The sequence below is a fragment of the Tiliqua scincoides genome, chromosome 2 (genome assembly GCF_035046505.1).
Source record: "Tiliqua scincoides isolate rTilSci1 chromosome 2, rTilSci1.hap2, whole genome shotgun sequence".
NCBI classification, from domain to species: Eukaryota; Metazoa; Chordata; class Lepidosauria; order Squamata; family Scincidae; genus Tiliqua; species Tiliqua scincoides.
The window spans coordinates 264543713-264564714 of record NC_089822.1 but is presented as its reverse complement, the minus strand read 5'-3'; the positions used below and the strand labels follow the sequence as shown (position 1 = coordinate 264564714).

The window sequence follows — 21002 nt, the reverse complement described above, 5'->3', positions numbered from 1 at the left end:
ACCCCTCCTCAGCTTTCAGTCTCCCCCTACTGGGGGCTTTCCTTCCTCACCCTTCACTGATTGAGCCCTGTTGTCTCCCACCCCCACTTGGGGGCTTCTCTATCTAATCTCCCCTCCCTCTTCCCTTCCACCCTCATAAGACTGGAACCATCATTTACACCAGTGCTAATGGGGGGGGGGTGACTATTTCCCACCTGGAGGTTCCTCTCCCCCTCCCTCTTCTCTTCCACCCACTTCAGCCTGGGACCCCCATTCAGCCCCATGCAAATGAAGCGTGTTGCTGTTGGTCTTAGTACCCCCTGCCCTTCCCTGCCTGAATTCTGAGCCTGTCTGTCTGCCCCACCTGGGGGCTTCTCTCCCTCCCCTCCCCTCCCCTCCCCTCCCCCTTCCTTTCCACTCACTTCAGCCTGAGATCACCATTCACCCCCAGGCAAATGGGGGTGTCCATGTTTGTCTTCCTAGCCCCCTGCCCTTCCCTGACTGAACCTCTCTGTCTGCCCCACATGGGAGCCCCTCTCCCTCCCCTCCCTCTTCTTCTCCACACACTTCAGCCTGGAACCCCCATTCACCCCCATGCAAATGGGAGGGTGTCGTACACTTGGGTCTATCTCCCAGGGTTTGGGGTGCTCAGAGTTGTTGGTTCTGAACCCTAGAGCCCTCAAAGATCCCTGTTCGGTAGTACTGCCACCACCCTGTAAGAGCCAGTGCCTCAGTCCAGGGAAACTGAGACCCTCTAGGCTTAACTATATCCCTTGTAGGCACTGAGCACTTTCTTTACTTAAAGTCTCAGTCCTCAAGTTTGTAGTCCACAATGAGGATTTTTGGTAGCTTGCTGAACGGCTCGGCAGGATTCTGAACCTTTGTCCCCAACAGACAATGAACCAACATGGTAAAAAGATTTTCTACTTTATTAAATACATAGGGTAACAAAAAGGTTACAAAAGGCAGCAAATGCTAGAGGCATAAAAACCTTCTAGGAAACATATCAGCATAAAACAACAAAGCTAACTGGCTAACTCTGTTAATCTCTGACTCTCACCTGGGTCAGCTTCTTTTGTAGATCCTCAGTTACCTAAGAGGCCACATGGTCCTGATGGGGCAGGATGTGCACCCACCACCTCTCTCACCGAGAGACAAGGAACAAAGACCCTGTCCTCAGGAAGTGGGGCTGGAAGCTCCCCTCTCAGCTCTTCCCTCCCCCTGGAGATCTACAGCTGCATTCCATCCTTGATGGGCGTCTTTCTGGCTGCCTAGGTGCTACATAATCACCTTCCATTGAATTGTAAATTCTTAGCAGCTAGGACCAAAAGCCCCTTGCAAGCCCCTTCTGTGTTACTGGGTTACTTGGTTCAGGCCTTGCAATGCTACTAGGCCTGAACTGTACATATTCATGACAGAGGGGTGTTGCTGTTTGACTTCCCAGCCCCCTGCACTTCCTTGGCTGGGCTCTGAGCCTGTGTCTGCCCCACCTGGGGGCTTCTCTACCCCTCTCACTTCTCTTCCACCTACTTCAGCCTGGGACCCCCATTCAGCCCCATGCAAATGGAGGGGGTGTAGCTGTTTGTCTTCCCAGCCCCCTCCTCAGCTTTCAGTCTCCCCCCACCTGAGGGCTTCTCTTCCTCGCCCTTCACTGGTTGAGCCTGGCTGTCTCCCACCACCACTTGGGGGCTTCTCTCCCTAATCTCCCCTCCCTCTTCCTTTCCACCCTCATAAGACTGGGACCATCATTCACACCCTTGCTAATGGGGGGGGGGTGACTATTTCCCACCTGGAGGTTCCTCACCCCCTTCCTCTTCTCTTCCACCCATTTCAGCCTGGGACCCCCATTCAGCCCCATGCAAATGAAGGGTGTTGCTGTTTGTCTTCCTAGCCCCCTGTCCTTCCCTGGTTGGGCTCTGAGCCTGTGTCTGCCCCACCTGGGGGCTTCTCTACCCCTCCCTCTTCTCTTCCACCTACTTTAGCCTGGGACCCCCATTCAGCCCCATGCAAATGGGGTGATTTGCTGTTTGTCTTCTCAGCTCCCTGCCCTTCCCTGCCTGGGCTCTGAGTCAGTCATCTGCCTGCCCCTCTATGGGCTTCCCTCCCACCCCCCTTCCCTTCCTTTCCACCCACTGCAGCCCTAAGACTCTGCTTTGCCCCCCAAACAGGGACTCATCAGAGAAGGCAGCTGAGGCCAGTGGGGGGAGGGAAGTGGCTTCCAACTTAGTCTCCCTCCGGCCCCCCCCCATTTGCCCCTCTAGGAATCTGGAACTGCTTAACTTAACCCTTAGAGAGCCAAGATGAAAGACTGCAGCAGAGGCTCTTCCAAGCCTGCAGGAGAGATGAGTGGAGGGGCTGGGAGGAAGGGGCTGGGGTCTTTGCAGGTACTCTAGCAAGCACCCAAAGGGGACTCAGGTGCAGGAGGACTAGGGCAGTTGCAACAGGGACAGGCAGCTGTGAAGGTACCACTTAGCAAGCTAGAGAGTTAGAACATAAGACCATAAGAACAGCCCCACTGGATCAGGCCATAGGCCCATCTAGTCCAGCTTCCTGTATCTCACAGCGGCCCAGCAAATGCCCCAGGGAGCACACCTGATAACAAGAGACCTCATCCTGGTGCCCTCCCTTGCATCTGGCATTCTGACATAACCCATTTCTAAAATCAGGAGGTTGCACATACACATCATGGCTTGTACCCCGTAATGGATTTTTCCTCCAGAAACTTGTCCAATCCCCTTTTAAAGGCGTCCAGGCCAGTCGCCATCACCACATCCTGTGGCAAGGAGTTCCACAGACCAACCACACGGTGAGTAAAGAAATATTTTCTTGTCTGCAGCGAAGAGGGCAAATTCCATGCTTGGGATCATTAGAAAAGGCACTGAGAATAAGACGGCTAATATTGTAATGCCATTGTACAAATAGATGGCAAGGCCACACCTGGAGTATTGTGTCCAGTTCTGGTTGCCGCATCTCAAAAAGGATATAGTGGAAATGGAAAAGGTGCAGAAGAGAGCAACCAAAATGACTGCCGGGCTGGGGCACCTCCCTTATGAGGAAAGGCTCCAGCATTTGTCTCTTCAGTCTAGGACAGTGGTTCCCAACCTGTGGTCCCTGGGCCACAGGTGGTCCGCGAGACCCTGAAAAGCAGTCCACGAGGTCTCAAGAAAAAAAAAATCATCATCTTCCATCACTTCCAGTGCCCTGCCAAGCAAGCACTCCCCCATGGACCACCTGAATGTTGGCTGTGGCTGTGGGGGGTCCTCTGCCTTCTCTGGCAGGCCATGGCGAGTGCTTGCTCAGGAGATGCTTCCCAGAGAGGGTGGAGAACTGACCGCTCGTAACCACAGTTTGTGCTTCCAGTGTCTCATTGTGTACTCCCCCATGGACTACCAAATTTAGTTGTGTTTGTAATGTGCAGGCGTGGGGTGGGGTTGCATATGGTTCATGGATTCCAATTTTTCCCTCAGTGGTCCATGGGCTCCAAAAGGTTGGGAACCACTGGTCTAGAAAAAAGGCACCTGAGGGGGGACATGATTGAAACATATAAAACTATGCAGGGGATGGATAGAGGGAGGTTCTTTTCCCTCTCGCACAGCATCAGAACCAGGGGACATCCACTAAAACTGAGTGCTGTGCATTTGGACAGAGAAACAAAAATATTTCTTTACCCAGCATGTGGTTAGTCTGTGGAACTCTTTGCCACAGGATGTGGTGATGGCATGTGCCTATATGCCTTTAAAAGGAGACTGGACAAATTTCTGGACAAACAGTTCATCAAGGGTTACAAGCCATGATGGGTATGTGCAACCTCCTGGTTTTAGAAGTAGGCTATTTCAAAATGTCAGATGCCAGGGAGGGCACCAGGATGCAGGTCTCTTGTCTTGGGTGCTCCCTGGGGCATCTGGTGGACCATTGTGATCAGTGGCGTAGCTAATGATCGTGTAGCCCGTTGCATAAAAATGATGCCCCAGAAGTGATGTCACAACTGGAAGTGATGTCATATCCAGGCTTTTAAAAACATGAAAATAAGGGGAATGCCTGCCTCCTCTCCCCAGAAGCTTGCCACCCACTTGCTTTCCCGCCTCCCCCCCCCAGCCAGTGGCATAGCTAAGGCATCAATCTGCTCCCCCAGGTCAAAGAAGATTTTGTAGCCCCCTACGAGAAAATCAAATTTAATTAATGAAGGAAATAAATAAAAGGCGTGCTCCTTATTAGTTAGAAACACTATACTGGGGTGAAGAGGGACAGTTATTCTCCCCTGCTGAATATAAGAGAAGCACCACTTGAAAAAGTGCCTCTACCTAGTTAGAAGGGGTTATATTAAGATACATGGAAATGAGAGCTGACTCATATTAACATCTTATTGGTTCCATGTTGTATCATGATAACATCTCATTGGCTCTTAGAACAAGTAAGGTGCAAATCCTCACTCCTTATGTCAGTGCTTTCCAGCACTGACATGAGGGCAATGCAGCTCTGAGGTAAGGGAACAAACATGCCCTTACTCTGAGGAGGCCTCAGTGAGTGACACATAACTGCAGGATGCAGCACACCGTCCATTGGCACTGCTATGCCAGTGCTGGAAAGGCATTAGGATTGCGCCCTTAGTCTCACAGGTCTGTTTTCAGTTCAGAAATCCACTTTTTGTTCCATAATGCAGTTGTGTTTTCATTTTCTGATTAATTGGCCATAATTTTTGATAGAATACAGATATTCCAATGAGGTTTGTCTCACTGCATTTTGCATTAAAATACCTTTCCAAAGATATATAACATGATGGTATTATTCTTACATACCAATTTTTTTCACAATTTGGGCACTAGTGTCAAGCTCCGCTTGTTGGATCCCTAAAGCTGGATGCCTGGTGCAACTGCTACCCCCTCCACACCCTTAGCTATGCCACTGACTGTGATATACAGGATGCTGCACTAGATGGATCTTTGGCCTGATCCAGTGGGGCTGTTCTGATGTTAGGTGTGGTGCCCTAAATGTGCCCATTGAAGCTGCAGGGGCTGAAAGCTGGTTGGATGCAGCAGAGATGTCTTGGCACTTTGGTCCTAAGTGGGATGAGACTCCAGCACCCCCACCCTGCTGAGACGCACACCTTGAAAAATCATCCGGCTTTGCTTTGTCCTCCTCCGTTCCTCATCTGGAAGAGATCAGATCTCTAATGACTTCTACGCTTCTTTTGGATCAGGTGAGGAATGATCCTTTTCAGCTTCAAATTCCACCTCTCTTTCTCACAATTTTTATCCCAACTGCATCTGTTGAAACCAAGAGGAAAAACGTACAATAGTTAAAACAATCAACAGTCCCAGGGCTAAAATACTGTCCTCCAGTGTCCCTCCTACACACCCCCTTCTCTGCATGGGTTTCAGTGCTGAATGGCCCCTTCTGGCCCTCTCTGTTTCAGCTTTTAAATTGCCCATGTCTAAACCCACACCACAGGAACTGAGAGCAGACCCATAGCTTAGCATGCAATGGGGAGGTGCTGCAGTTGGTCTTCTCAGCCACCTCCCCTTTCCCTCCACTGGCTGGGCTTCCAATCTGGGCATCTCCACAAGGCGGGGGGGGGTGTCTCCTTTCTACCCACCTCTGCCCTGGGACACCCCCCCCTGCGCCACAACTGCATTTGGACTCAGCAGAGGGACTGAGGTGGTGAGTCCATGTCTGCTGAGTCCACATGTTTGCTGGGGTGGAGGAGGCAAAGGAAGGGGCTTCCCTACTCACGTCCCCTCCCCTTTTTGCTCTTCTAGGAATCCAGAGTAGCTCCTCCCTTAGATTTTTGCAGAGGATCACAAGTGAGGAGGCACATCACCTCTGGGCAACCCTCCTCCTCTTCCCAGGGAGATGCTGAAAGGATCCTTTTTGGCTGCAAACTTCAGCTCTCTTTCCTATGATGTTTATCCCACTTGCCTCTGTTAAAGCAAAGAGACCCCCCAACTGTCATGCAGTAGCTGAAGTTTTCCAGCCGCCACGCACAGATGTTTCCTGTGTGGGGCTTTGCTGGCCGCCTCCTGCTTCTCTGCAGGGACTTTCCCTGGCCAGGCAGCTCCCCCCCCCGCCCCATTCCTCCTCCCTCACCCCCCCCCCCCAGCATTGTGTGACTCCTTGGCAGGGAATTTGTAGTCAGGGCTGAAGCAGGAGTGAAAGAGAGCGAGAGCTGCTCCCCCAGCGAACCTTGGCCATGGAGGCCGGAAGTTAAATCAGGAGCCCAGGTCTACCTGCCTGGTTGCCCTGAGCTCTGGAGTTGGTAGTTATCATGGCCCTGCCCCCAGATGCAAACTCTGGACCCACCCCTGGCGCAGGAAGGCCAGAATGAGTCAGTAGGACAGAAGCTGTCTTGAGTGGGAAAACAGTGGGGAGGCTCAGCACCACCTTCATATGGGGGGGCAGAATATCAGGTTGCAACCTCCATTTCTTGCCATTGTTCTTTATTGATTTGAAAAATGTACACCCTGCCTTTCCCAGGGCAAAGCAAATCCCCCAGGAGGCCTACAAGCTCCATAGTAAAAGTACGGGTGAGCCCCATATCCGCGGATCCCACGCAGGAGGAGCAGCTACCCCACTTCACCCACTTCAGCCTGGGACCCCCCCTTTGCCCCCATGCAAATGAGGGGGTTACTGTCTTCCCATTGTTTGTCTTCCCAGCTCCCCTGTTCCTTCATTGGTTGTCTTTGAGCCTAGCTGTTTCACCCCCCCCCAACCATCTGGGGGCTCCTGTCACCCTCCCTCTTCTTTTTTACCCACTTCAGCCTGGGACCCCCATTCGGCCCCCCCTGCAAATCGGGTGTGTGTGTGTGTCACTGTTTGCCCCCATCCCTTCATTGACTGTCTTTCAGCCTGGCCCTCTCTGCCCACCTGTGGGCTCATCTACTCCCTTCCCTCTTCCACCCACTTCAGCCTGGGACCCCCATTCGCTCTCCTGCAAATGGAGGATGCCACTGTTTAGATTCCCAACTCCCTCCCGTCCCTTCCCTGGATGTTTTTGAGCCTGGCTGTCTCTGTCTAGCTATGCTCTTTTCCCTCTCGCACAACACCAGAACCAGGGGACATCCACTAAAATTGAGTGTTGGGAGAGTTAAATTAGAGAGTGTAATTTGTGGAACTCCCTGCCACAAGATGGGGTGTTAGCATTTGGCCAAGAAGCCTTTAAAGGGAATTGGACAGATTTCTGGAGGAAAAGTTCATTATGGGTTACAAGCCATGATGTGTATGTGTAACCTCCTGATTTTAGAAATGGGCTATGTCAGAATGCCAGTGCAAGGGAGGGCACCAGGATGCAGGTCTCTTGTTATCTGGTGTACTCCCTGGGGCATTTGGTGGGCCTCTGTGAGATACAGGAAGCTGGACTAGATGGGTCTATGGCCTGATCCAGTAGGGCTGTTCTAATGTTCTTATGTGCAGGCAGTCATATATCAATATATCTAATCAATCAATACATATCTCCTAATCTTGTTCCTTTTCTGGTTTAGCCTCTTAATATCATTTGTCTATCCTTGTATTGGCAACCTTCAGTCTCGAAAGACTATGGTATCGCGCTCTGAAAGGTGGTTCTGGCACAGCGTCTAGTGTGGCTGAAAAGGCCAATCCGGGAGTGACAATCCCTTCCACACCGGGAGCAAGTGCAGTCTGTCCCTGGTCTGTCTCCCTGGCTATGGGCCTTCCTTCTTTGCCTCTTAGCCTCAGACTGTTGGCAAAGTGTCTCTTCAAACTGGGAAAGGCCATGCTGCACAGCCTGCCTCCAAGCGGGCCGCTCAGAGGCCAGGGTTTCCCACTTGTTGAGGTCCATCCCTAAGGCCTTCAGATCCCTCTTGCAGATGTCCTTGTATCGCAGCTGTGGTCTACCTGTAGGGCGCTTTCCTTGCACGAGTTCTCCATAGAGGAGATCCTTTGGGATCCGGCCATCATCCATTCTCACGACATGACCAAGCCAACGCAGGCGTCTCTGTTTCAGCAGTGAATACATGCTAGGGATTCCAGCACGTTCCAGGACTGTGTTGTTTGGAACTTTGTCCTGCCAGGTGATGCCGAGGATGCGTCGGAGGCAGCGCATGTGGAAAGCGCTCAGTTTCCTCTCCTGTTGTGGGCGAAGAGTCCATGACTCGCTGCAGTACAGAAGTGTACTCAGGACGCAAGCTCTGTAGACCTGGATCTTGGTATGTTCCGTCAGCTTCTTGTTGGACCAGACTCTCTTTGTGAGTCTGGAAAACGTGGTAGCTGCTTTACCGATGCGCCTGTTTAGCTCGGCATCGAGAGAATGAGTGTCGGAGATCGTTGAGCCAAGGTACACAAAGTCATGGACAACCTCCAGTTCATGCTCAGAGATTGTAATGCAGGGAGGTGAGTCCACATCCTGAACCATGACCTGTGTTTTCTTCAGGCTGATTGTCAGTCCAAAATCTTGGCAGGCCTTGCTAAAACGATCCATGAGCTGCTGGAGATCTTTGGCAGAGTGGGTAGTGACAGCTGCATCGTCGGCAAAGAGGAAGTCACGCAGACATTTCAGCTGGACTTTGGATTTTGCTCTCAGTCTGGAGAGGTTGAAGAGCTTTCCGTCTGATCTGGTCCGGAGATAGATGCCTTCTGTTGCAGTTCCAAAAGCCTGCTTCAGCAGGACAGCGAAGAAAATCCCAAACAAGGTTGGTGCAAGAACACAGCCCTGCTTCACTCCGCTTCGGATGTCAAAAGGGTCTGATGTGGAGCCATCGAAGACAACAGTGCCCTTCATGTCCTTGTGGAAGGATCTGATGATGCTGAGGAGCCTGGGTGGACATCCAATCTTGGGGAGAATCTTGAAGAGGCCGTCTCTGCTGACCAGGTCGAAAGCCTTTGTGAGATCTATGAAGGCTATAAAGAGTGGCTGTCGTTGTTCCCTGCATTTCTCCTGCAGTTGTCTAAGGGAGAATACCATATCAGTGGTGGACCTGTTGGCTCGGAATCCACACTGCGATTCTGGATAGACGCTCTCTGCAAGTACCTGGAGCCTCTTTAGTACAACTCGGGCAAACAGCTTTCCTACAACGCTAAGGAGAGAGATGCCGCGGTAGTTGTTGCAGTCACCCCTGTCACCTTTGTTCTTGTACAGCGTGATGATGTTTGCATCCCTCATGTCTTGAGGTACTCCACCTTCTCTCCAGCAGAGACAGAGGATTTCATGCAGCTCAGTGACGATGATCTCTTTGCAGCATTTTAGGACTTCAGCAGGGATGCTGTCTTTTCCAGGTGCCTTGCCAAAGGCAAGGGAGTCCAGGGCCACGTGAAGTTCTTCTAGGGTTGGTTCACTGTCAAGCTCTTCCAGCACAGGCAGGCACTCAATGTTGTTCAGTGCTTCTTCGGTGACTACATTTTCTCTGGAATATAGCTCAGAGTAGTGCTGCACCCAGCGTTCCATCTGCTGCGCCCGATCCTGGATGACCTCGCCTGTGGCAGACTTCAGAGGGGCAATTTTCTTCTGTGTTGGACCTAGGGCCTGCTTGATACCATCATACATCCCCTTGATGTTGCCCGTGTCAGCTGCTATCTGTATCTCGGAACAGAGCTGGAGCCAGTAGTCGTTAGCACATCTCCTGGCAGTCTGTTGGACTTTGCTGCGAGCAGTTCGGAGGACCTGCAGGTTGCGCTCACTGGGACAGACCTTGTATGCTGCTTGAGCTCTCCTCTTTTCCTCAATGACTGGTGTCAACTCCTCAGAGTGGGCTTCAAACCAGTCTGCCGCCTTGTTGGTCTTCTTGCCGAATATGGACAAGGCGGTGTTGTAAACGGTATTCTTGAAATGTTCCCATCTGTTGGATGCGTTTGCGTCGGCCGGGCCTGGAAGAGATTCCTCAAGCGCTTGTGCAAATTCCTCCACTTTTCTCTGATCCCGGGTCTTGCTGGTATCAATGCGAGGTCTTCCTTCCTTTTTCGTGTGATACAGTCGCTTTGTTTGCAGTTTCACTCTGCTGCACACCAGGGAGTGGTCAGTGTCGCAGGCAGCACCATGATAACTGCGTGTGATCTTGATGCTGGGAAGGCTGGAGCGTCTGGTGAGGATCAGGTCGAGCTGGTGCCAGTGCTTTGATCTTGGATGTCTCCAAGAGACTCTATGTTGGGGCTTTGTGTTGAAGAATGTGTTGCTGACACAGAGACCGTGATGACAGCAAAACTCTAGCAGGCGTTGGCCATTTTCGTTCATCCTCCCAGTGCCAAACTGACCTAAGCAAGTGGGCCATGAACTGTTATCAGCACCAACTCTAGCATTGAAATCGCTGAGGATGAACAATGGCTCTTTTACAGGGATTTTCTTGACAGTGGTGGCCAGGTCATCATAGAATTTGTCTTTGGCTTCTGCTGGAGACGACAGAGTCGGTGCATAAGCACTGATGAGAGTGATAGGTCCTGCTGATGACTGGAGCTGCAGGGACAAAATTCTTTCACTTCCCACAGTAGGTGGGATGATGGATTTCAGCAGGGTATTTCTGACCGCAAAGCCAACGCCATGTTCCCTGGTTTCGTTTGGTGGTTTTCCCTGCCAGAAAAATGAGAAATTTCTCTCCTTGACAGATCCGGAATCTGGCAGCCTAGTCTCTTGAAGGGCGACGATGTCCATCTGCAGTCTGCTCAGCTCCATGTCGATGACAGCTGTTTTGCGTGCGTCGTCTATTTCTTGCAGGTCATCAGAGAAGCCAGGTGTCATTGTCCTAACGTTCCAGGTGCCCAGCTTTAGGGCAGTAGTTTTCTGTTTTCTGTTGCATGGTGCAGAGTTGTCGATCCGCTTGTCGGTTTTCACCCTAAACCCCACGCACCCCATGAGGTTAACGGACCGTGGCGAGGCAACACCTTACTGGCTGGGGACTGCCCAGCTTAAGGCGGGCGGTAGCTGCCCAATGAGATGCAATGATCTCTCCCACCGTCGGAAGCAGCCCCTGGCGTCATGCTCTACGCCAATCGAGCAAAGACTTATAACCGGTAAACTGCTGCTTCCCGTGTTGTGCCGACGCCGTATGGCGAAGTTGGAGTGTCCTCTCCAGTGCGCGAAGCCTGGGTAAAGAAGGTATGGAGGATAGGCTGTTACCCATGCAGCAAATCCCCCCTCTCCACGTCGCTGGAATGGTCCAATGGAAAGGCAGAAGCCAATACGGTTGGTTCCAGCGGCGTCGCAGGAGTTGCCAGAACGTGACTGTGTTCAGCCATGAACTGCCTAAGGGACTCCGGCTCCTGATTTTGCCTCGAGGTTGACTCCTGAAGCCTTTTCCAGAACTGGATGTAGCCACAAGGCAGTGGAGGTTTGGGATCAGAGTTTCCTTCTCTTAGATGAGCTGCCTTCCTAGGCTGACGAGTCCCATCTACCCGGTGGCTGTTTAGTCGCCTCTTACGACAAGTACAGCCAAACTGAGGGCCTATTCTTGGCCCCAGCCCCCAGAAGCAAGTCCTATTATCCTAGGAAGCCAGCCCCAGTGCAACTTACTCCCGAGTAAACGAGTGACCTGACCACCGCGGTATTCCTCTTTGCTTTTCTAGGACGACAGAAGGGACACCCCACCCTAAACTGCTGCAGGCTGCAGTATCCTAAACTTTTAGTTTAGGGTATCCTAAACACAGATACCACGTGTATGTGGCTGGCAACACTGGAACTGGGTTGTGAAGAAACCGGCTTGTTTCTACGGCCCACAAGAATATATACGGACAGGAAGCCAGAGAGATGTACATCTGTGAAATGAAATGAACCCTCTATCATGAAATGTCTATCATATCATATATAATATATCATGTATACAATACATTCGTCTAAATGCCCCATCTTGTACATCTACAACTTCATTTTCAACCAAGCATAGAATGGTCTCCATTGCGCTATCTGTGTCGGTTTGCGCTGTTGATCCAAAATCTCTGTAAGTCTATCCATTTCTGCCACATTCATTATTTTCTCTGTTAATTCATCTTTCGTTGGAATTTTAATGTCCTTCTAGCATATATCTAGCTAGCATATAAAATCCTCGCAGCAGTTAATATCATAATAATGAAATACACATCATTTTCTTCATCTATAATATCTAAGGTAATATTAAGCAAAAATAACTGGTTTCAGCGGTATCGTATATCCAACAATCTCTTGTATTAGATTCCTTACCATTTTCCAATATACTTGCATTTTTTTACATGTCCACCACATATGATAAAATGTCCCTCTTTCACATTTACACTTCCAACCATTTTTTGATATATTCTGGTTCATTTTTATCAGTTTTACAGGTGTCATGTACATTTTATATACATTTTCTTTAGAATTTGTTGCTCTAGTAAATTTTATATTATATTTCCAAATCTGTTCCCATTGTTCTAATGCAGGGGTGCTCAATAGGTGGATCGTGATCTACCGGTAGCTCACGAGGCAAAATGAATAGATCGCGGAGTGCCAAACCCCCCCCTTCAGGTGCCTCTGGGAGGAAACGCCGGGAGTAAGGCCCATTGTACTCAATGGGGCTTACTCCCAAGTAAGTGTGGCTAGGATTGCAGCCTCACAGCCTAATCCTAGGCATGTCTACTCAGGAGTAAGTCCTGTTATACTCAGTGGGGCTCAAGGTACACCAACATACATTGTACACATAAATGTTATATGTTATGATGGCGCGAACATTGTAAAAAAAACTCTGGTAGATCTCCAGGCCTTGCTGGGTTTCAAAGTAGCTCTCGAGCCAAAAAAGTGTGAGCACCCCTGTTCTAATGTAATATTATGGCCTATATTTTGCGCCCATTTTATCATACATTCTTTTATTGTTTCTTCTTGCATCTCAAAATCCAATAGGAACATATACATTCTTTTGATATATTTTTCTTTTGTTTCTAAGAGTATTCTATCAAATGGTGTCTGTTCTGAATAGAATCCTTCTTGTTTATCTTTCCCAAATCTTGAATCAGATTGCAAGCGAGTCCACCAATCCATCTCCACACCCTGTCTTAACAGTTCTTCTTTCGTCTTTAATTGCCCATCTTTCTTCAATAAACTTTCATATCTAAGCACTTATGTTGTCTCTAATAAATTCGGCCCGGTACATGCTTCTAGTGGTGCCACCCATTGGGGGAATATTGGTATACATCTGTCTTTGTATTTTAGCCCAGATCCATAATAGAGATTTCCTTAATACATGGTTATTGAATCGCTTGTATTCGTTTGCTTTTCCATACCAGACAAATGCATGCCATCCCCATTCAAGATCATGTCCCACCAGTTTAAGTATTCTTTCATCTTCTAATACAATCCACCCTTTAATCCATGAGTCCTGTCCTCTCCCCTCCTGCTGAGATCCCATGAGCTGTCCCAAGTTGTCAGCCACTGTCTGGTCCACACACCCTTCAACAAGCCTCACACTAAATTTTGTGCTTCCAGGGACACTGCAAGGCAGCCTGCGCCTGGGCAGTCTTGTCCTGGGGGAGAAACCGCTGCCCCAGTGGCATCCCAGTACCCCCTCAGGCCGAACCAGCCCTTTCCCCCAGTGCCCTGGAGAAAGGGAACTTGCCCTGCATGCAGGAAAGCAGAGCCTTCGTGAGTGCTGGTTGTGGTGTGGAAGCCTCGAGGGAACCAGGACCCATAAGATGGTGTCCTTAAGGCACTCCTCAGCAGATGTGGAGGGAGAAGCTGGGGAGTGAGGGACAGGCTGGGCAGGAGATTTCTTTCAAGGCTGCCTGGCCCTCAGTGTGCTGAAGCAAGGAGCATGGCCGACAGGAGCCCTGGGAGCTCCTGAACCCTCCGCCTCACTGTGTTGAGGCGCGAAGGGGCAGCACAGCCCCAGTCAGGACTTGGCGCATCAGTTAAGGGCGACTGGTCAGCAGCCTCGTGGCTTCCTAGTCTACTGCCTCCATGCCCCACGGCGCAGTCAGAAAGCCCCCTCAGTTGAGGAGCTGAGGGCAGAACGTGCCCAGGCAGGAGCCGAGCAACCCTCTAACTGCAGCTGCAGTTTCTGAGGTAAAAATCCTTCCCCCTGATGTTGAGGGTCTGAGCACCTAACGCAGGACGTGGGGGGAGAAAGGAGAGCTTTCCTTGGTTGAAAACACAGTGACTTCAACCAGTACTCGCTTCCTGAGCGAAGGGAGCAATGCGACTGGTGTCAACCTGAGGAACACCCTGTGGCAGAAGTGCGGATGCTCTGCGCTTTCTTAGTGCTGTGGCCACCTGAGGACTGGGCTTCTTGTCAGGAGGGGCTGAGGCTGAGGCTCCTCCTGCTGCTCAGGTGTGGACCTGGCAGGGCTGGAGGGGCTGAACCAGGATTGCAACATCTGCCACTCTGACTGGACTCTGGGGGCCAATCCTATTCCACTTTGCAGCAGCGGTGCAGCTGCAATGCAGCCCCAAGGAAAGGGAACACATGTTCCCATACCTTGAGGAGGCCTCTGTGACTGCAGAGCGCGCAGGTTGCGGGTTCTTGGGCACCTCACAGGATGGCGGCACTTTTCAAAGGACTCCGGTAGGGAGGCTCTGCCTCACCTGCCTCCGCACTCACCGCATGTGCCTGAAGCCCAGCAGACCTGGCCTCCAAAGACCTTTCTGGCTGTTGCCACCGCCTGCCCTGTGTTGCCCACTCCTCACCCCTTCTGCCCATCCTGTTGCCCCTCCCCTTGCTCTCACTCACCCCCTTTGAAAGGGTCCCCCCAAAACCTGGTACCCCCTGAGAAAAGCCAGAGGCAGGCCCTGTGCACCCTCAACCCCCCCCAGGTCCCTCCACCTGCCACCTCCCTCCACCCACCTGCTCCTTCCACTGTCTCCATGGCAACGCTTGGGGCAGTTCACTGAAGCCCTCCTTGCACCTGAGTAAGCTTCCCATCAGGGCATGGAGGGGGGAGAGGAATGAAGGGCTCCCTGATGGCAGCATTCAGTGCTGCCTGGTCTCTCTAGGCTCCTCTTTTTGAAAGTGACGTCATTAAGCAGAAGTGACATCACTGAGCAGAAACTGTCGTCATTACGCATATGATGACCAGAAATAAGCACTTTGTTCTCACAAAGAAACTCATTAGCTGCGAAGGACAGAAGAGAAAATGAGCAAATCTTGTTCATATTGTCAAGATATGGGAGAGCCCCATTCACATGCTGGGAGAGCCCAGATATAATGGGGGCCGGATAAATGGCTTCCGGGGGCCGTATCCGGCCCACAGGCCTTATGTCTGACACCCCTACACAAGGCTACCCATGACTGACACACTTTTTTCCTGGCAGGGTTTCTGGGCCTTTAGCAATGGCCTGATAGGATGAAACCAGGAGGTGCAGCTTCCCTCATCACTGTCTGACCGGGGTGGGGGTGGGGTCCCTCAGCAGGGTGCCTACTGCAGAGGGCACTCCACCCAGCTCAGTGGGTCCTTATCCTCATCTCCCATGTCTCCCACCACACCAACAGTCCACATAAGAAGGGGGAGCAATCTGTGCAGTGGCCACAGTGGCTGGCTGGGCACAATGTTCCCCAAGGAGATAGAGCAGGTATTAGAGGTGAGGCCCCAATAGCTGCCAGAGGAGGTCACGTGCTGGCACCAGCCCTGGTCACTGTTTTTCGCCACAGTTGAACGCAGTAAAGCGTTCTGAATTTCCAACGTTCTTCATGCCACAAAAGGAACAGGTGTCCCAACTGTGGTAAAAAAGTGCCAACCACGTTCAGGACCACCTTTTACAGCTCTCATGTTCCCATAGAGATAGCACAATTGTGTGTCGTCGTTGTCCCCCTCCCAAAAAACCCAGCACGATACACTGTCATGTGAAGATACAAAGCTGCAGCCTATGGAGTCAGACTATTGGTCCACCTAACCCAGTATTGTGCACATTCTAGAACAGTGCTTCCCAAACTTTTTAGTACCAGGACCCACTTTTCAAAATGACACTCTATCAGGACCCACCTAGTTTTACGAGACTTTAAAAAAAAAATAGGAATTAATAATATGTTTATTTATTTACACGTAGTAATACCCAGAAAAAAGATGCTTCAACATTTCTTCAACATTTATCTCCTTATATATACAAATGCTTGTAAACAACTGGAGCTGTTGGAAAGGTGGTAATAATAATAATAATAATAATAATAATACAGGTATTTATATACCGCCTTTCTTGGTCGTCAGATTTCTCCTCAGACTTTAATTCAAGGCGGTTTACATAGGCAGGCTCTTCTAAATCCCTGTAGGGATTTTTACAATTGAAGAAAGGTTCTATCTTTCAAGAACCACAACATTTCAGATGGATCTTTCTGATCTGGTATCACATTCTGGCCTCCAGTTTCCTCCCACGCAAGCTGACAAGCAACTCCTTCATCTCTCACTTGAAGAACGGCCAAGACACTTACAGGTGGAATAACTCGGCTTGGCTTGTCAGCTGCTTCAAGTTCTCGCCATTCACAGTGCCAGTTGCCTGGCAACCTTCGGATGTTATCTTCAGGCAAACAGAGTCTCTACCCTCTAGACCAGACCTCCTGCCCCTAGTTCGGTAGTTAGCAGGTATCTGATTTTTGAAAAGTCTCAGGGCTTCAGGCAGTTTTCTGATCCTTCTGTCACCTGTGTTTTCATTGGAGGCTCTCCTTGGCTGCTATGGGACCCACCAAAAATCAAATCGCGACCCACCAGTGGGTCCCGACCCACAATCTGGGAACCACTGTTCTAGAATATGTCCCTGATGCCATGTCCTGTGGCAAAGACTTCCAAAAATTACAGGCCGAGTCAAGAGATATTTCCTTTTATCTGTTCTAGCTCTACCGCCAGTCAATTATAGTGGATACTCCTGGTTTTGGTGTTGTGTGAGAAGGAAAAGAACTTGCCTCTATCTGCTCCATCCATCCCATGCGTAATTTTATATGCTCAATCATGTCTTCCTTAAGGTCCCTTCTTTCTAAAGAGCCCCAAACACAGTAGCCTGTCCACTTATCATTTTGGTTCCCCTCTTTTGCACCATTTCAGTTCCACTATATCCTTTTTGAGATGTGGCCACCAGAACTGGACACAACACTCCAGATGTAGCCTTACCATCTATTTGCACAAAGGCATAATAATATTGGCCATTTTATTCTCCCTTTCAAAATGATCCTAAGCATGGAATTGGCCTTCTTCACAGCCACTGCACACTGCCTCGACACTTTCATCCAACTGTCCACCAGCACCCCAAGATCTCTCTCCCACTGTTACAAACAACTGTTGCCAACACTGCTCCTTCACATTACACGTGTGTCCTACACACATCATGCGCGCGCACACAAATAACTGAAATTGGGGAAATTAGCAAGCGAGAGGTCATATCCAGCAGTGTCACAATGGGTTGGATCGTTGACATGATGAGCGGGACAATCAATCTCAATGTGCCTCAAAATTAGGCTAACAGTAGCCAGAAGACAGAGCTTTCTTTTTTTTTTTAAACAAAAAAATAGTTTATTAAAGAAATATAGGGTCCAATCCTATCCAACTTTCTAGCACTGATGCAGCCACGCCAACAGGGTGTGCGCAGTATCCTGTATTGAGGAGGCAGTCATGGAGGCCTCCTCCAGGTGAGGGAGCGTTTGTTGACTTACCTTGAGGCTGCACCGGCCCTGGAAAGCTGGATAGGATTGGGCCCATAGACAACAAGTAAAGGGCACGTTTAATTTCAGGTCAGAGAAGAGAGATACTTGCAAATAGCTGTATTTGGCAGTGGTGGACCTGGGGTGGGGGCAGGGGGGCAAAAGTCCCAGGCACTGCACCTGCTGCGCACTCGTTGCACCCCCCCACCCCTACCGTGCCACCCTGCCTGCCCATCTGAGCCACAGGCAAGCGAGGTTCCACACAGTGCTTGGCAGTTTGTGAGAATCCTTCAGAGGCTTCCTCTGCTCCGGTTTCGTAGGGACACCAGAAGTCTTGTTCAAAACAGTGGGAGAAGCCTCAGAAGGCTTCTCAACCACTGCGGAACATCACGCGAGGCTCTGAGTCTCGGTAAGCTTCCTGGGGACAGGAGTGGCGTACTGGAGGAGGGAGGTATGTTGTGGACCTGCCCGGAGCAACCATGAGGGCAGGTCCACTACTGGTATTTGGACAGCAGGAGTTAGTTGGTAAGGAGACTAAATCTTTTTGGGGGGTGGAGAGATCAAAAGGGGGGGAGAGGAAAGGTCAGCCATCCTAGTCTGCTGGTTATGGCTTGAGTGTGAAGTCCTTCCTGAGCAGCAAGATAGGGCTGCAAAGTTTCCAGGTTCCAGAGGAGGAAAAGCAGAGCGAAAGCTGACCCTGTTCAAAAATGAAGGTCCAAGACATCTTGCTGGAGAGAAAGCTGGCCTTCGGGCACAATCCTAACCAGGTCTACTCAGAAGTAAGTCCTATTTTGTTCTATGGGACTTCCAGAGCGGGAAGTTATAGGACCTTTTACAAAGGAAAGGAATTTTTGGCAGGGCAAAGGAGTTTGGGAGGTCCTATCTTGAGCTTCCTGGCCTGGTCTTCCAGGAGGACATAAAAAGTGTGATGCCCATCTAGGGCAGTGTTGCAGGGTGTGTTCTCAGGTTGGAGACTTCCTGGTCAAGAGTCTGAAAAGAACTAACCAGTTGGGCAATTGTCATTTAATTTAACATTCAGGCAGGAAGTTCTTGCTATCCTTTGTCAGATTTCAAGCAACCAAGATTTTAATTGACCTCAGGGGAGCCTCTCCTTGGGAGCCAGCAAAATCTCTCCCCTTTCTGCAGATTAGGGAGGCCTGCCCAACTCTAAAACCAAGATAAAGTCAGTTTAAACTGCATGTGCTTGGGAAAGAGGGTGTGTGTAACAGCTCAGACCCCACTGTCATACACGTGAATTTCTTGCCCCAATGTGCATTACTTTACACGTGCAGCGCAATCCTATCTTGCACTGGAACAGGCAAGCAAGGAGGCTTGCACCGTATCCAGCACAAGGTAGGGCCCTGAAGTGGCTCCACCGAAGGTAAGGGGAAACTCTTGGGTAAGCCACCCTGACCCCAATGGGCCTTGTGTCACAATGGTGACTTGTGCCACCTCCTGAGGTGCAAGGAACGGAAGGGAAGACCCATAAATGATGCTGTGAGCAGCTTAGAGGAAAGATGGGAAAGAAATGAAAAAAATCTTCAGAGATGCACACACAAAACACCCACCTCTATAAGTACAAATACAATTTAAATGCAAAGTTTAAAAATGACACTAAAAAAATTCTGTCGCTGGACCCTGAGATCCCACACAGATGCCATGGACAGATCTATCCTCCATGAATGGGCCCAACCCTCTTCTGGCCTCCATTTCCTCCCCCAAATGAGGCAGCTCGCAGTCAAACAGATTCTACCATGCACAGAAACTAGAGGTGTATGAGGAAAGTTCTTCAGTACAAGGGTTCGTTCTGGCAATGTCCAATAGAAGAAACACAGCCTGAACAAAATCATGTGGGGGGGGGGCCTCACGTGTGGGGGCACAGTCAATGCCACCCCTCAGGGTTACCTCACTCTTGGGGGCTCCTACAGTCCAGAATCTGGTGTCTTAAGGGGCGGCTTGTTTTCCAAACCCCAGCAACGGATAGCCAGGGAGCCAGCCGACTTATCGCTGTAAGAGCAGACCAGTACCTTGGGTTGTAGGGTCCTCCCACTCCAGGGAAGGGTTGGCATGAGGGTTGCATTAGTGCTGGCCAGAGCTCAGGGGTCCATGGAAACCAGACCCCCATTCCGGTCCCCCCTCTCCTACCCCTTGGGACATGGCCCAGGATTTTCCGTACCACTCAGTTCCTCCCTCCCCCTTGCCTAGGTTGTGCTCCTTCTTTATTCGCACTCCTTTCAACCACTTTTTCCACAGTCAGGCCTCTCCTCCATATGCTGCCTAATCAGAGTTTTGACAAAGCTCCTTCCGCACTCCAAGCCTTTCTTGTGAGTTCTCTCTACATGATGATTTGAGACCCGTGGATGTGTTTATCCATGGGGAGAAGGACTGCCACCTACCTCTCAGGATTTGTGCTCAGGCTGGTGCTCTAGCAGGAAAGCGACCCCTCCCTCTAGCATGTTGCTGTCAGAGCCATTCAGTGCCAACTGATTGATTGGGATCAATGATTCCCTATCTGCAGATTGGGTACCTCCTGGGATTTCCAGGAACTTAAACTGTGCAGATACCAAGAACTAACTATATATACTTTCCCCCTGTGTGGGATCCTTTATGCACAACCAGGTGTGAGCTCTAACTGAAGCTCTTTCCACACTCCAAGCATCCATATGGTTTCTCCCCTTTGTGGCATCTTTGATGGATGGTAAGAGTTCCTCTGTTACAAAAGCTCTTTCCACACTCCAAGCATTTATATGACTTTTCTCCTATGTGGGCTTTTTGATGCAAAGTCAGACTTGAGTTCACACTGAAGCTCTTTCCACACTCAAAGCATTGATATGGTTTCTCCCTGTGTGGGTTATTTGATGCACAGTCAGGTTTGTGCTCTGATTGAAGCATTTGCAGGTTTTTTCCCCTCTGTGAATTTTTAGATGCACATCTAAGTGTGAGCTCCGACTGAAGCTCTTTCTGCATTCCAAGCACTTATATGGCTTCTCCTGTGTGTGTTCTTTGATGTCTTACAAAGTCTGCCTTACTGCTGAAGGTAGTAGCACATTGAGGGCATTTCTCACTCCTCTTTCCAGTTTCTTTCTGCAGATTGTCTGGGATGACACTGAAATCCCTATTCTGAGGAGCATCAGATTTATTTTCCCATTTCTCTGGCTCGTTTACCTTCCGAGTTCTTGATCTTTTTGGGTTTTCAGCTTTCACCCTTTCACATATTTTCTTATGGGGAGTTGGATGAACTCTTGTGCTGATGGTTTCCACACCCCAAATTTTCTGCAGTGCTCAAGGGCCCCTGCTGGCCCTCCCTGTTCCAGATTTTCCACTGTCCCTGCCAAAACCCCCACCAGAAAATCAAGCAGACCCAAAAGTTTAGGATACAAATGGGGGGGGGGATTGTTGTCAGAACAGCCCCACTGGATCAGGCCAAAGGCCCATCTAGCCAGCTTCCTGTATCTTACAGTGGCCCACCAAATGCCTGAGGGAGTTCACAAGGCAACAGGTACAACCTGCGTCCCAGTGCCC

General features: G+C 50.2%; 2 protein-coding genes across 2 annotated transcripts in view; both read right to left on the bottom strand.

The window, feature by feature from the left end:
• LOC136639152 (uncharacterized) overlaps positions 1 to 21002 on the bottom strand; it is a 140982-nt gene that overhangs the window by 48149 nt on the left and 71831 nt on the right. The window lies entirely within an intron of this gene.
• LOC136640505 (zinc finger protein 664-like) lies at positions 18759 to 20447 on the bottom strand. The gene has a single exon (XM_066615673.1). It carries the CDS (start codon positions 20445 to 20447, stop codon positions 20109 to 20111), a length of 339 nt encoding a protein of 112 aa, XP_066471770.1. The 3' UTR covers positions 18759 to 20108.